Source organism: Megascapheus bottae, chromosome 2 (genome assembly GCF_031878675.1).
Source record: "Megascapheus bottae isolate mThoBot1 chromosome 2, mThoBot2.hap1, whole genome shotgun sequence".
Taxonomy (NCBI): domain Eukaryota; kingdom Metazoa; phylum Chordata; class Mammalia; order Rodentia; family Geomyidae; genus Megascapheus; species Megascapheus bottae.
Window position 1 is genome coordinate 86325319 of NC_143510.1, and position 15231 is coordinate 86340549.

At 48.0% G+C, this 15231-nt stretch overlaps 1 protein-coding gene across 2 annotated transcripts in view; it reads right to left on the reverse strand.

Moving 5' to 3' along the window:
- Positions 1-15231, reverse strand: part of Syn3 (synapsin III) — a 358286-nt gene that overhangs the window by 12156 nt on the left and 330899 nt on the right. For both annotated transcript variants that reach the window (XM_090328587.1, XM_090328588.1), the window contains exons 8-9: positions 3626-3768; positions 40-114 (exon numbers count right to left, since the gene is read on the reverse strand). In XM_090328587.1, the coding sequence (XP_090184713.1) occupies positions 40-114; positions 3626-3768 (218 nt within the window). The remainder of the gene's footprint in view (positions 1-39; positions 115-3625; positions 3769-15231) is intronic.

A 15231-nucleotide genomic window follows, 5' to 3' on the forward strand; every position in this document is an offset into this window, starting at 1 on the left:
CCCACAGCTGCCTCTCCCCACATGGTCTTTGTTTCTTACCTCTCCGTCATGGCCACCTGCTCCAACATGGCAGAGCCTGTGTTGGCTTTCCAGTTTCCAGAGATGGAGGTCCTCCTGTGTCAGAACAGACAACAGGGTGTGAGGCATCGGTTCAGTCCGTTGGGCTCAGATCAGTGGGAGTTAATTCAAATGCTCAGTGGGTCACCCTGCGTCTAGCCTATGGACTAGTCTGAGTGTAAGAGCCGTGTGTACTTGCTTCCCATCAGTGGGCAAGCCCAGTAGGGTTCGTAGTGAAGGATACACGCTCCAGAAAGCAGAATCAGCAGATGGAATCTCGGAAGGCAGCCATGTGCCCTGGAGGATGGTGGTGAGAAGGTAGGACCTGATCTCAGCCACATCTGCCTAGAAATCTGAGTTCCAACATTTTTCTAGCGATATAGCTATGGGGAAAACCTCCATGTCTGTAGTTCCTTGCTGGTGCAACAGAGTAACTGTTGACTGGGTGACCTTACAGGGGACTGTGAGAATGCAAGAAAATATTCCCATAAATCTCTTAGCACAATGGAAGCTCCTATTATTTTCAGGAAGAGGCTAGATAAGGAAGGAAGGCATTCTGAAGGCCAAAGTGGCAGGAACATAAGCCAGATTGCATTTCTCCAAGAGGAGAATGAGTGTGGAAGCACTATTTGAAGAATGTTCTCTCCATCTAGGACAGCTCTTTATAAAGATCTGACTCACTTCCGCTTCACCAAGACCTAAGTGATGGCATGGTTATTATTATTCTTGCCTAATGGTTGAAGCCCCAGGCCCACAGCTTCAAGAACTTTACATTCTCAACCCTGACTCTCCATGGCAGTTCCCGTGGCAGAGGCAGAGATGGGGACTTGAATGTAATTTCAGCCACCAGCATGTAGGGAGGAGAGTGGAGATAGCGACTAATGTATCTACCGACTAATGTATCTACCTAGGTTATACGTTGTTATAGTCTGTTTGAGCCTGTTTGAACTGCTATAGGAAAATACCCTGTTTGAGCTGCTACAGGAAAATGCCATCAACTTCGTGGTGGCTTATAAATAGAATTTCTCACGGTTCTGGAGGCTGGGATATCCCTGATCAAGGTGCTTGAAATATTTAGTGTCTGCTGAGAGCGCATGTTGTGGTTCACAGATATTGCCTTCTTGCTGCTTCCTCGTATAGAAGAGGCAAGATTCCCACCTCCACTCCCTTAACCTCTATTAGAGCACTAATCCTATCCTTCAAGCCCCTTTCCTCCACCATAGAATCCCCTTCCCAAACCTCAATCCTGATACCATCAACTTGGAGTGGGTGATATCAACAGGAAATTGTGTATGGCACAATAGCCTAAGGAACTCTGGACCTGAGTGGAGGCTACAAGACTGAAGGTGAAACCAGCTGTGCATAGCACTGTGCTGTAGTTAGTGAAAGTTGTTTTCCACAGGGCTACAGGCTGACTTGCACACATGGACCTCAGTGGATGGAGAATGGTAAAAATCAGGTTTCTCCCAGCTGGAGTCAGAGGGTACAGATAAGCTATAAGGGAGAGCTAAGATGAATGTATGGTACTGGTACAAGTTGAAGATGCCAGTGTGACTTTGAACTTAGGTACATATTCACCTATGTGTGAAATATGAAGAGGTAACTATGGATGTACATGTATGCTTGCTGGTAAGGAGGTATTAAGAGAATCTATGTATGTGGGTAAGGATGTGTTAAGAGAATCTAACAATAGGGCAGGATGTGGGCCAGAGGAGGTGAAGTGGTTCTGGGCAGAAAGGACTCTGAGGTCCAACATGTGTCTCTGCCCTTGGGTGAGGGCCAGTCCAGGGTCCAGGAAACAAATGACAAATTGGAGCTGTCAGGCCAGAGAGGCTCAGCCTGATGAATGCAGCAATGAGGTCAGCCTTAAGAAACGGGGACAAGGTGTTGTCAATGTCAAGTGGATATCTAACAATAAAGGAGGTGGGAAATGATAGGATGGTGGACAGGTGACAGAGGCCTCAGGATTACACTGAGTTGCCTCACTGAAATGGGCTGCAACTTGGAGGGGACAGAGGAAGAGTTTTCTCCCTCTGAGGACACCTGTGAGCAATGACAGCCCTGCTTCCTTCATAAGGCAGGGCAGTTCCATCCCTTTCCTGGGACCATTTCCTTCTTGATCAATCACTTGTGTTCCCTCTGGGAAGAGTGTAGAGTATAGTGGCTGCTACAGAGACCGAGTGAGCCTTAAAGACAAAAATCACCACCCAGCCCTTTATACAGAAGGTCTGCTGAGCCCTGGCTTAAGCAACCTTAAGCAGGTGGTGCAAAACCAACTGTGGGTAACACATACAACACATACACATGGCTGTAATCAACAGTTTCCTGTATATAGTGTTGGGTAGCAGCTGAGTTGGGCCTGTGAACTGTGGTTTGCTGGCCCAACTCTAGGGTATAAGTTACACAACAGAGAACCATACGAATGGAGAGACTTTCCAACCCACGATGGACCTGTGAACATCTTCAAATATGGAGCCACACAGCCAGTGCTCCCATTGTGCTTGCCAGCCAGACACCATTTTCATCTCACTGATACAAGGGAACAAGCAACTGTGTGCCAAAGTGAGAGACAGAGAGTCTGGAGACCTGACCAGACTTCTCTTAGGCCCAAGTCCCCTCCCCTAGTCCAGAACCCTGCTGAGGTTTATTCTTGGAGCCTTGTTGGGGACCATCTTGGGGGTGCAGGTAAGTTGTTTTTTATCTGCTGACATTCATTTCTTTCCCTTTAGATGAAGTACCAGTCTTTCCCCTGTGGAATGGCCCTGCCCACAGTGAATGCCTTCCTGCTGGACTCTCCATGCTGCCGTGCTGGTCAGTGGTCACTCTCTCCATGGAATCACAACAGGGAGATAAACACTGAGGGTGGTTCCTTGCCCAGTGGGGATGCCATGATGACGATGGTTTCTGGCTACTCCAGATTCCTAAAGCTATTCTGGATCTCAATGTTTTTAAAATACATAATTTAGTGTTAAAAATATCTCAGATCACCTATCATTTTCTAATAAGTTCTCTTACAAAAACAAAACACACATGCTAGCGATGGTGGCACACACACACAAAACCCCGAAACTCAAATCTGTTAGTCAGATGGCATTTCTCCAGCTGTAAGTAACAGAAACCACATCTGGCCTCTGGATTGTTTTTTACTGCAGACTACAACCTGGAGTTGGCTCTTCAGCCATATGGAGTGGCCACAATGCTTTTCTGCACACAAGAGAATGGGGGGGAAAAATCCCAAATGCTCAGCAAGGCAAGCACCTTGTGGATTTACTCTTGACTTTCAAACACAGCCCCTCTGAATTGGCCAAACCTCTTTTCTTTCTCTGGGGTTATGGCCCTTGCGTGGGGAGAGAGAGACCCACTCTGGGATCAGCTGTGCCAACACAGGAGCACTCAGCGGTACTGACCAGAGAAGGGCAGGAGTGGACATGAGGGGAGGAGAGTCACGATGTTGCAGGGGTGCCAGGGGGTGGCAGCTGCCCTGTGTGGGGCAGGCAGGGCAGCACGAGACCCCCCGACTCTCTCATCCATCTTCCTCAGCCCCCCAGGCCCTGCCGCTTGGACTCACATGTACGCCTTGTAATTGGAGCCGATTTTCTGGATGCGGATGTCATACTTGGAGTCGATGAAGGCCTCGGTGGTGGCATAGGTTTTGGCCATGGCTACCACACTGGTGATGTCCTGGTAGTCATGCTGGTTCTCAACTTTGATCTGTGTGGGAGGAAGAGGGTGTGAGTGCCAGCCACCTGCTTAGCCTCCATGGGGCACCTGCTGCCCAGGGCCCCGTGGAGAGACTGCCTGCCTGGCGGTGGGGTAGATGCAGACCAGTCCCACACTGTCCCGGTGGGCAGCTCCACTCGGGAGTAGGAACCCTTTGGAAAGGAGGTGATCTCTGAAGGACTTGGGAAGATGGTCTCTAGAGGATCCGAGGGCCAGAGAGACTGCAGGGTGTTGGGGAAGGGGCCCCCAGGTTCAGACTAGATGGGGGGAGGGGCAGGAGGATGGGGAGTGCACCATGGAGAGAGAGGAGCTAAGACAGCTCTAATCAGGAGCTCAAATTGCATCCCCAAGGCTTCGGGAAGCTGCTAGGAAGGGGAAAAGGGGAAAGTGGCTTTTTAATTTTTTTTTTTTGTTTGATGCTGAGACTAGGGCTTCCACTCAGGATCTTGCATTCTCACTTAACTTGCCACTCAAGGCTAGCATTCTACCAGTGGAGCCACAAATTCTACTTCTGGCCTTTTGGTGGTTAATTGGAGATGAAGAGTCTCGGAACCCAGCCCAAACAGAAAAGTTCACAACTGTGATTCTCCAATCTCAGCCTCCTGAGTAGCTAGGATTATAGGTGTGAGTCACCAGTGCTTGGTGTGATAAATGATCTTTTAAAACCACGTAACAGTTGTGCAGAGAATTGAAGGGTGCGCAGAGAATCTAATGTAAGTGTTGAGGGGGGATTACAGCGAGTCCAGTTAAAAAGTGTGGTGTGTGTATGGGGTGTGTGTGTGCATGCAGTTTGCATACGAATTCTGTGTATATAGGGCTTGTGGGATATGTTCTTGTGTGTGTGAAGTGTGGTGTGTATGCTAGGTCCATGTGAGCGTGATTTATGCTACATGGTGTGATGCCTTCCCTTGGGGTTAGCAATATGGTGTAGTATGTTTACTGTGAATTGTAGATGGCACCACTGTGTACATACGTGTGTGTATGTGTTCATATGTGCATAGTCAGTAGACCCACTAGCTTTGCTGGTCTAAAGGCCTGGGAGAGAAACTTAAGTCCTGGGTGGAGGCCAGGAACATGGGGTTGTATCCTGGAGTCAGGAGGGGACATGGGGCTGTGGGGGTTTCTCCCAAGGCCAAGTGCAGGGGAGAAGGCCAAGGCTACATGATAGGGATCTCAAGTCAGAGCCAAGATAGGGATCTCAAGTCAGAGCCAAGATAGACCACCAATGAAGAGTGGCCAGCTGGTGGGCTGCTCTCCACCACTGGCTGGTATGCTGGCCATGTGACCACATTACAACCAATAGGGTGTTAGCAGAGGACACGGCCTTCCAGGAAGTGGGGCGGGCTTTTTTCCCCTTCAGGAAAGCATTTTGACCACTCTTTCTGGTCCATGTCTGGGCTGGATGCTAGAGGATTATGACTCGCATTAGGAATCCGTGGAAACCTGACGGAGCCTGGGATACCAGAGGCAGGGCAGGGGGGCTGTAGGCTGGTGGGGAGAATAGGATGGGACTCCAGCCAGGGGTGGAAGGTGGGGAAGAGGTCAGTGAATTGGCCTCTGGTCCAAGCAGGGTGCTTTGGCGCTGGCTTTATTTACTGGTTGGAAGTCTCCAAGAGTTCTCAAAGACAAAGCTGAACACAGGAAGTGCTCAATGAGCTGCGGGGGACGACGGCCACATGCTGTCCAGAGTCTCGATGATGGCCACCAGAAGTCACTGTGAAGCCACAGCCTCTGCCTCCTCTCTGCCTCCTTCCTCCGTCTCCCTACTGAGTTCTCACCATTTCCTCTTCCTCCCTCCCTGTCTTTCCTCTTCTTCCAGTAGTTTTTTTTTTTTTTTTTTTTTGCCAATCGTGGGGACTGAACTTAGGGCCTGAGCACTATCCTTGGGCTTTCCTCATGGCTAGCACTCTACCACTAGGCCACACTCCCAGCCTCTCCAGTAGATTTTTTTTCAAGACTGTGAGTAATATACGACTACATATATATATATATACCTACACATGTATTCGATATGTAAATGATCTAGACACATGGGTAAAAAAAAGAAACCTGCTGAGTTCTGGTTAGCACATACCTATAAGCCTAGCTACTTAAGAGACAGATCTGAAGATCAAAGTTTGAAGCCAGTCAGGGTAGAGAAGTCTGAGATGCTTTTCTCCAATTTAATAATATATATAATTGTATATCTTTTCTCCAATTTACTACTCACATACACACACACACACACACACACACACACACATATAGGGTCATAGTGAAACTGGCTCAAGTGTAAAGTGATAGCCTTGAGCAAAAAAATGCTCAAGACTAGAACCTTACTCTTTCTTGAGCAAAAAATGCTCAAGACTGGCATGCCCCCTCCAAAAAGAAAAATGCAAGAAAACAAGTACCCAGATGTCTACCAAAATTTAAATGACTTTGAAGGGAAGGAGGCTCCTTAGGGGACAGGGATGGCGGACTGCAGAACGAGGCAGGAAATGTGTGCAATTGTGTCTTGGTAGAAAGAGGGAAAGTGGCACATAACAGTCATGAACAAACTTGAAGATCATGAACAAATGAAGTAGACATGATGAGATATTGCATATCAGAAATAGTGGCGTCAACAGATTGGAATATTACAGGTTAATTACAGGTTAACAATTTAAAGAATTGTTCCTGGAGGAGCTGAAGACATGATCTCATTCTTCTGAAGACGGCTCAAGAAAAGATGACACATGCTCTTCACTTCTGATGAATTTTAGCCCTCCATACACACAAGGGCATACAATGTCATCCACTGTCCACCCTTCCTATGTGGCAATGAACGGGAGGCATGGGTACCATCTGTGTCCAGGCCTCTAGGGAAGAGAAGGGAGTCTCTGGAGCAGGCAGACATACCTGAACTCATAGGTCAGTGCTGCCATCACCGGAGGGTGTCCTCAGATGGATCTGTGCCTGCAGAAACCATACAGCAGAACTCCATCTCCATTGCCTAGGGGCATCCTTGCCATATCTCAAGATTCTGAGCCAGATCATGTCTCAGAATCTATATACCTGTTCCCAGAAAGCCAGGTGGCAGAGGGGTACCACAGAGCCACCATCAGCAGAGCCTGGGGTCTGGGCAATTCTACAGAAATTGACCCATTTTCTCCCCAATACATTAAATGCCAAGGAAAAAACTTCCCCTCTTTCTGGAAAACTGGTGCCGTTAGCTCATCCTAGCTACTTAGGGAGCTGGGATACACAGGATCATGGTTCCAAGCCAGCACAAGCAGAAAAATGGGGTGGGGGAGTAATCCATCTCCCCTTTGAGATGAATACAGAAAATGATTCAGAACCAACCAGGAGACAGACACATGAGCATAACGGAAGTCTACTGCCCTAGAAAACATGGAAGCGCAGGTGACTGGCTGTTCCATCTGGCCACATCCACGTTCATCAATCATTGTGGGAGGCCCTTTTGCTGCACAGCCCTTCCTGGTAGGGTAGCCAAGATACACTTGCTTTCTTAAGACAATGGTAACTCCACAAAGTAGCTTACGGATCCAGCTTATTCAAAGTCAGATAAAAGTCCATGGGACGTCTTTCAAAAGATAACTACAACAGCTTTTCCCACACGCATGCTGTAGTTTTTCTGGTGTTAAGAGTTGGCAGATAGGTTAGGTGTTTAAGCCACTCCCAGTTCAGGACAGTAAAGCCCTAACCCTAGGGCACAAATGGAGACTTGTTTTTCTGTTTTTTATAACAGGAAGTCATGCATCCCTCACACTCAAAAGTGGTTATCAGCTCATTAAGGAGTGGACCATCTGGGTGAAGAAAAGTTCAACCCATCTTTCAGCTGTAGGAGTCACTGGGCAGGATTAAAGTTCTGCAGGAACAATACTAATGTCAGGCCAGTCAGACCCAGTTCCTGAGCTTAATAACAATTGCTTTACAAGAGAAGAATAGGAGTTAGAACAAAGCAAAAAGGGGGGAAAACCTCCTAACATCAGGATTCTCAAACTTTCTCAGTATATCTTGCCTCAACTCAAAACATTTTTATAGTAGCTAGTAGCTAGGCCAAATAAATTAGTGTTATTTATTAAGGCATGAGAGCTAATTTTCTTAAGTATATCTTAATGATTTGGTGATCGACAAAGATAGATCACCTCATTTGCAGGTAGCTACGGTTACTAAAGAGATGTGTGTGCTTGCTGGGCGCTGCACGAATCCCCCACACCACTGGACCCCCTCACCCTCAACTTCCTGCTCCACATCATTGCTCTCCTGGGACTTGCATTTTAGTAAAACCATCACCACAAACCCCAGGCACCAGAATGGCTCACACCTGCAAATCCTAGCTACTTTGGAGCCTAAGATCAGGAAGATCTCCAATAGACCTTATCTCAACCCATAGCGGGGCCCAGGGGTCACACATTTGTCATCTCAGCTACTATGGGAATTCTAAAATAGGAGGATCTCTGTCCAAGTGTGGGCCCAGACCAAAAAAAAAATGTGAGAAGATGTAATCTCAAAAGAAGAGGTGTATGTAGGATGGAGTGATGGAATAGTGGCTCAGTGGTAGAGTACCAGCCTGGCAAGTGTGAGGCTCTCGAGTTCAAATACCAGCACTGCCAGGTAGGGAAGAACAGCAATTTAATGTCGATGCGGACACACTAAAGTACGGTGAGTAGCCAGCGTGGTGTCCATGAAATGTGGAGACCTGTTTGTCTTGTCAAGCAGATGGATGCCTCTGGGAGGGGACTGCTCCAGACTGCCACAAAGCAGCCGGGGCACTGTGGGTCTCCTGTGACTTTTCTTGGAGTTCTCCTTGTGGGAGGGGCCTGCCTGCTCTTCCTGGAAAATGTGAGTCTGAGAAGCCCACGGTGGGGACCATCCAGTTAGCCAGGCTGCTCCTCCAAATTAGTCCACACTACGTCAAGAAAGTGAAAAGCCACTATATTAACAACATACTGTATTAACAACATTACTATTAAGATGCTGGTACTAGGATTTCAACTTAAGACCTCACATTTGCTAGGCTGGTTCTGTAACCACTTGAGCCATGCTTCCAACCTAGCTTTTGCTAGTTATTTTGGTTTACATGTATTATCTCACTTATTCTTCAAAAACAATCTTGGAGGCTTTGGGCCACTATATACCCAGGCAAATCTTGTAAACAACCATAAAACTGGAAAAAGAAATCTGAAGCCATTGTTTACAGGTGGAGAAATAGGCAAGGCTGTCGTGTTTACAATGAGGGGCTTCACAATGCCCTGGCCCCCTTTCTAAACTCCCAACATCATTGCCCTCTGCCCTCTTGAGCACACACCCTGGTTTCCTGGCACTCCCTAAGCAACCTGAGCTCTTTCCTATCCACGGGCTTGTACATCTATTGTTACTGGTTCTTGGCCTCAAAAGTTCTTGTTTCTAGCACAACGGCGTTCATTGCAGCACTATTTACCATAGCAAAGATATGGAACCAACCCAGCTGCCCCTCAGTTGATGAATGGATCAACAAGATGTAGTATTTGTACACAATGGCATTCTATGCTGCTGTCAGAAAGAATGGCATCACCCCATTTGTTAGGAAATTGAAAGACTTAGAAAAAAATCATGTTAAGTGAAGTAAGCCAGACTCAAAGGAACATAGGCTCAATGGTTCCCTCATTTGTCATAATCAGTAGAAACCTTGGGCTCTCCTAGCAGAGATTTACAATAGAACAAAATCTAGATACATAAGGCCATACAGTATAACGTTAAATGAAAGGACCTCTAGGATATAGAAACAAAAGCCATATAATGAGTGATTGTAGTCCTTAATGTACTGTTATCTCTCATCTCTTTTGCTGTCCCTTGGTTATCTCATATTGTTACAGTATTTCACCTTGTTAACTGCTATATTGTATATATGCATATTTGGTTATTTGAAGTCAGATAAGGAAGGGAGGTTGGGAGGGAAATGGGGACCAAGACATGAGAAAGGGAATCAATGTTTGTGAATTAATGCACCTTCTATCTGGTGAACATAATGTTACCCTTCTATTAATTACAATAAAAATATATGAAAAAAGTTCTTGTTTCTTGTTCCTTGTATGGCTGGCTCTTTCTCATCCTTCATTCTTGGTTTAAGTGTCACAACTTCAGAGCCTTTCTCTGGTATTGCCACATTCTTCTCTCATTTAACAACATGTCCTTCTACCCAAGTTTCTAATGGTGCATTTCTTTTTCTCCACTAGATATGCTTCCTCTCTTTCCTCCTTTTTTCTTATCCATTTATCCCCAGGGCTGTGAAGTTGGATCTCCACTGAGGGGCTAACAGTCAGGGAGGGATGGGCTGAGGGCCCCTTCCCTAGGAAGAAGGTTGGTTGATGTATTTGTAAATATGGACGAGAAAGTCTATATTACAAAGCGCAGGGGCCCTGTGGGGAAGATCTGAAGAGGTGGGTTTGGGACTTAAAGACAGCATACATGTACTCAGCATACATCCTCTCCATAGCTGAGCAAGCACTCACAGATGAAATTCAAAGGTCAGCAGCAACTGGTGGAGAATGGGTTCAGAGACTCATCTACCTTCTTGCCTCGCTTTGAAAGCAGGTGATTAAGGCATTGTTTCTTTTTCCCCTGTTCTCTTTTTCTGTCCATTTTCTTTCCTCTGGCTTTTTTTTTCTCTCAAATGGGACCCTTGGGGCAGAGTCCAAGTCTCTTCCTGGAAGGTGCAGGGCGGGTGAAATCTACCAGCCAAACCCCATAGCCAAGGCATCCCCAGTTACAGTCACGGCTCTGATGACTCAGCCCAAGGGTCCCTCGGCCAAGGCAGCCTGTGCCAGCAGACCCTGGTATGGCTGGGACTCCTGATGACTCATGGAGCCGGCAGCCACCCCTTGAATCACCCACTCCACCTCTGCCTGGAGTGGAAGGCTGAGAAGGCTGGGCTGGGACACACTGGGCTGGGACCAGGTGACTCAGCCTGTGAATAAATAATAATGATGGTAATTAAATAACAGTGATGGATGGTAACACCTGCCTTTAGTGAGTGCCTTTCAGGATCAGGTGTTTGTCTACCAGCATGTAATAACCATGTAGCTTTCCTTCATCACAATCCTGTGATATTTTCCTATTCTGTACATGAAAAACTGGGGGGGGGGGGCTGGAAAGGTTATGGAATTCTTTATAAGGCTCAGAGCTAATACCCAGAAGAGCTGGGATTCTGAAGACACTATAGTCTGACATTATAGCCCAATAATCATTCATTCTATTGTTTAATATATTTATTTAGCTGGTCCTGGGGCTTGAACTGTGAGCTGGTGTATTATCCCTGAATTTCTTTTGCCCACAGCTAGCACTCTATATACCCCTTGAGCCACAGCTCCACTTCCAGCTTTTTCTGTGATTAATTGGAGAGTAAAAAGTTTCCTGCCCACGATGGCTTCAAAGTGGGATCCTCAGATCTCAGCCTCTCGAGTAGTTAGGGTTCTAGGCTTGAGCCACCAGAGCCTAGCAACAAATATTTACTGACATCATCTCTAAGCCAGGCACTGCTGTAGGCATGGGGGCTACCGCCAAGTGGGGCTGAGTAGCAAGATAAAACACAGAAGTACACGGCGCTTAGGTGGAGATGGGCGCTGAGGGGGAGAGGAGTGAGGTGAAGGGAGCAGGGGTTTGGGGGATTCTGGGAGGGGCTCTTCATAGGAGCTTAGTGGAATCCTCCTTGGAGGCATCGTGCAGGGACCTGTGGGAAGTAGAAGGCCTGATGGTGCCAGGCTGAGATACCCAGTGCCAAGGCCTGGGGCTGGTGTTGGGGGTGGACTTGTGGTGACCACATGAGTGGGTGGACCCCAGGGCAGAGCAGAGAGATGCTCACCAGAAAGGGGAGGGCCCGGCATTGAGAGTGTTGTGTCTCAGTGCCTCACTAGATATGGGTCCTCTCTTTCCTCCTTTTATCCATTTATTCCCAGGCTTTTTTCAATGACAGGTGATCACAGTTTCTGGTCAGGGTATGATACGATGTGTCTTGTGGTGTAAAAGGCTTGCTTTGCAGCTGGGCGCCAGGGCCCAGGCCTGTAATCCCAGCTTTCCAGGAAGTAGAATTAGGAGGATTGAGGTTCCAGGCCTGCCCTGGTGGAAGTGGGGAGAACAGTGGGAGACTCTGAAATACAGGAAAGTGAGAAGGACTAAGGAGCATAGTCCAAGTGGTAGAGTGCTGGTTTAGCAAGCACCTCCTACGAGTTCAAACTCTAGGACTGTCAATAGTAATGAAACAAATGCAATGGGAAGGCTAAAGCAAGAGCTGAGGAAACACGGAGATGGCCTAGAAGGGGCTTTGCGTGCACACACTGTGTGTGACTATGGCTTGCATAGGCCGGCAAGTACCAGGATTGTTTGGAAAGTCTAGGGAAGGCACGGAGTATTTTTTTGGAGGGGGGGGGGAAGAGGAGGATTTAAGTGCTCAGTTGTGTTCCTCACAGGTCCTTGAGGATAGGTCCAGTTCAGGAGAGCCTGGATCTTCCTTCTACTTGGTTGACCATCTTTTGGTTCACTCTGAACTAGATGTTCCTTTATAGTTTCAGAACATTTGTCAGCACATTGGTTTTCTAGCATTGACTTTCTCTTCTCACCTTTCTTCCAGAACCTATATTTTCTTCCCTTCCCGCCAGCCTACCCTGTTCTTTCATTCTACTGCTCAGTGCTCATTTCAATATAGACACTCTGAGCATCTAGTCATAAAGATATTGAAGATAAGGAGTGTTTCCTCCAGCCCCAAAGCATGCAAAAGGGTACAATTAGGTGATTGCCTTGTAGAGATGTCAGGAGTGACACCAAGAAGCCTGAGGTCCTAGGGAAAAGTCCCCTAAAGAAGATACCTCCATTTCCTGTCAGAAGGACTGTGTGTTCAGGTACTGGGGCGTGAACTCAAGAGCTTTTATTTTTCTTCACTCAAGGCTGGCATTCTACCACTTGAGCCACACCCTCCACTTCTGGCTTTTTGCTAGTTTATTGGAGATAAGAACTTCATAGACTTTTCTGCCAGGGCTAACTTTGAACTATGATCCTCAGATCTCACCCCCCCCCACCCGAGTAGCTAGGATTACAGGCACGAGCCTCCCCACCACCCCCGTGACTGTTCCAGAAGGACTTCAGAAGGATTTCATTGGCACTTCCTCAGAGACACATTTGTGAGGGCGATTACTCAGTGCCCCGAACTCCCTCATGTTCTGTAAAATGCGCAGGATGAACTGGAGACAGAAGGACTGACCCCCCTGAGGGACAGACAGCCACCCTCTCACCTACCAGCTGAACAAACACATTGTCACCCTGGCGAGAAAGAGGAGAAACTATCAGTTGGTACTCCAGCTGGACTGATGCCTGATAATCCCAATGCCTTAACTTGCAAATGTTTGGGCAGAAGTAGAGATGACTAGACCTTACATTCCCCTCAGCAAGCAATGTCTGACATTCTTAGCTTGGTTTTCCTGCATGCAAAGCTAGACACTTTGGACAACAGACAAAAGATGACGATGCTGGGTGCAGGTGGCTCATGCCTGTAATCCTAGCTATACCGGAGGGTGAGATCTGAAGATGGATCTACTAGTAGAAAAACAGCTAAGGGACAACACCCAGGCCCTGAGTTCAAGTTCCAGTACTGGTGTACTCACACATGTAACCCTTCCCCAATGAAAAGGAAGCCTTGGTTTGGTCTGTTTTTTCTTCCTTCCTAGTGGAGGATCCTAAGACTTGTTTTAGCTGCAGGATAAGCCACAAGCTGTGTCCAAGTTCTCTGACAAGAGAAATGTGAATTTAGTCCCCATGCAGCCTGTTGGCTTGCATCTCTAAAATCTTCAGACATCTAGATCCTGCTGACCACTGGCTTGCTTTGTCCAACCAAGATGGCAGCAGAGGCCTCAGAATGACCCTGTGGTCCTTGCTAAGTCTCCCCTCTGGAATCAGAACTCAACCTTCAGCCATGAGCCACTTTGATATCTTGGAGGGGGCATCTCTTGCCCAGGGGAGTGACTTTCTCATTCTGGATGGGCCAGGTCTCTGACTAGCTCGCTCTCTGTCTGATCTTCTAAGGCCCGCCTGACACTGAACTTGACCTTGTCAGGCATCAACCACAGCTGCTCCACCCTTCTCTTTTCTGCTCCTTGGCTGTGCCAGGGCCTCCCTGGTGGGGTTGAGTTGTTTGTAATGAAAACAGATGCTCTGTTCAGCCTGACTTAGGATTTTAATTTCTGTGTGGACATTTCATTGCTTTGGGCCATGTCTGTAGGTGGATGCTCAAAGTACTTTGTTTTTATGGGGGGAAGAAACAGGATCAGCCTGGGCTGTGACCTTCATGGGAAGGTCAAAAAGCCCATCTCAGTGAGGGGAAGATGGCTTTCAGCTTTCCCTGGGTGACCTTGGATAAGGCATCCTCCCTCTCAGAACTGTCTTGGGGTCACAGTGAACCATCAGAGTTCAGGTTATAAGAGCAGGTTAAGGCTGGGAGTCCATCAGGGCCCAGAAGGAAGGGTGGCAGACTGGCTGGCCTTGGGTGAGTGGGGTGCAGGGGGACCACGGAGCCCTGCATTGGGAACTGTGAGAGTACAGGTGTGTGCGTGGTCCTGAAGTTCCTTTGAGTGGAGTCTGGTGCTCATAAGGCCATGGGGCTCAGGTGTGGGGTGCTTAGAGGAGGCCAAATTAGGAGGCAAACACAGAAGCATGCAGCGTGGAGTGGCCAGGTGTGTGTCAGAAGGGCTGGGTGTGAGGTGGCACACTCTGCGGGGACCCTTCCAGGGTGGTGGGTCAACGCATGGTCTCGTAGGACTTTGCTTGGGAATGACAAACAGGGAATCACAGAGGGCCGACATACCCACTTCTGAGTTGTGACTCATTCAGCAACCATGGCAGGGCAGGGGTGGGGGTGTGTGGACCAGCTCTGAGGCAGGGGTGTGTGGGGACAGCAGCGAGGAGGGATGATCCTGCAGTATGGATTGAACTCCTGTCCTGGACCTAAGAGACTAGGCTAAAAAGTGAGCTGGCGGTTGACAGCTCAGGCCTGTCATGTGCTCAAGAGACAGATCTGAGGATGGCAGCCTGCGCGGGCAAGTCTGGAAGACTTGTCTCCAAAAAGAGCTCGTGGCAGAGCTGTAGCTAAGGTGGCATAAGGTATAACTCTTACCGGCGAGCCTTCAGCAGTAGTGCCTAGGCCCCTACTTCAATTCCCCAGACTGCACACACATGCCCGCCCCTCCATGCACATCAAAATGGAGTCACTTAAGCTCAAGTGTCACATGGCCAAGCTGAAGCTGTTCATCTCACTTTTATTCCTCAAAGTTTCCCAAATGGGGGGCCGGGAGTTTGGCCTAGTGGTAGAGTGCTTGCCTGGCATGCACCAAGACCCAAGTTCGATTCGTTGGAACCACATACATAGAGCTGGAAGTGGTGCTGAGGCTCAAGTGGTAGAGCTCTAGCCTTAAAGTCCAAGGACAGTGCTCAGGCCCTGTGCTCAAGCCT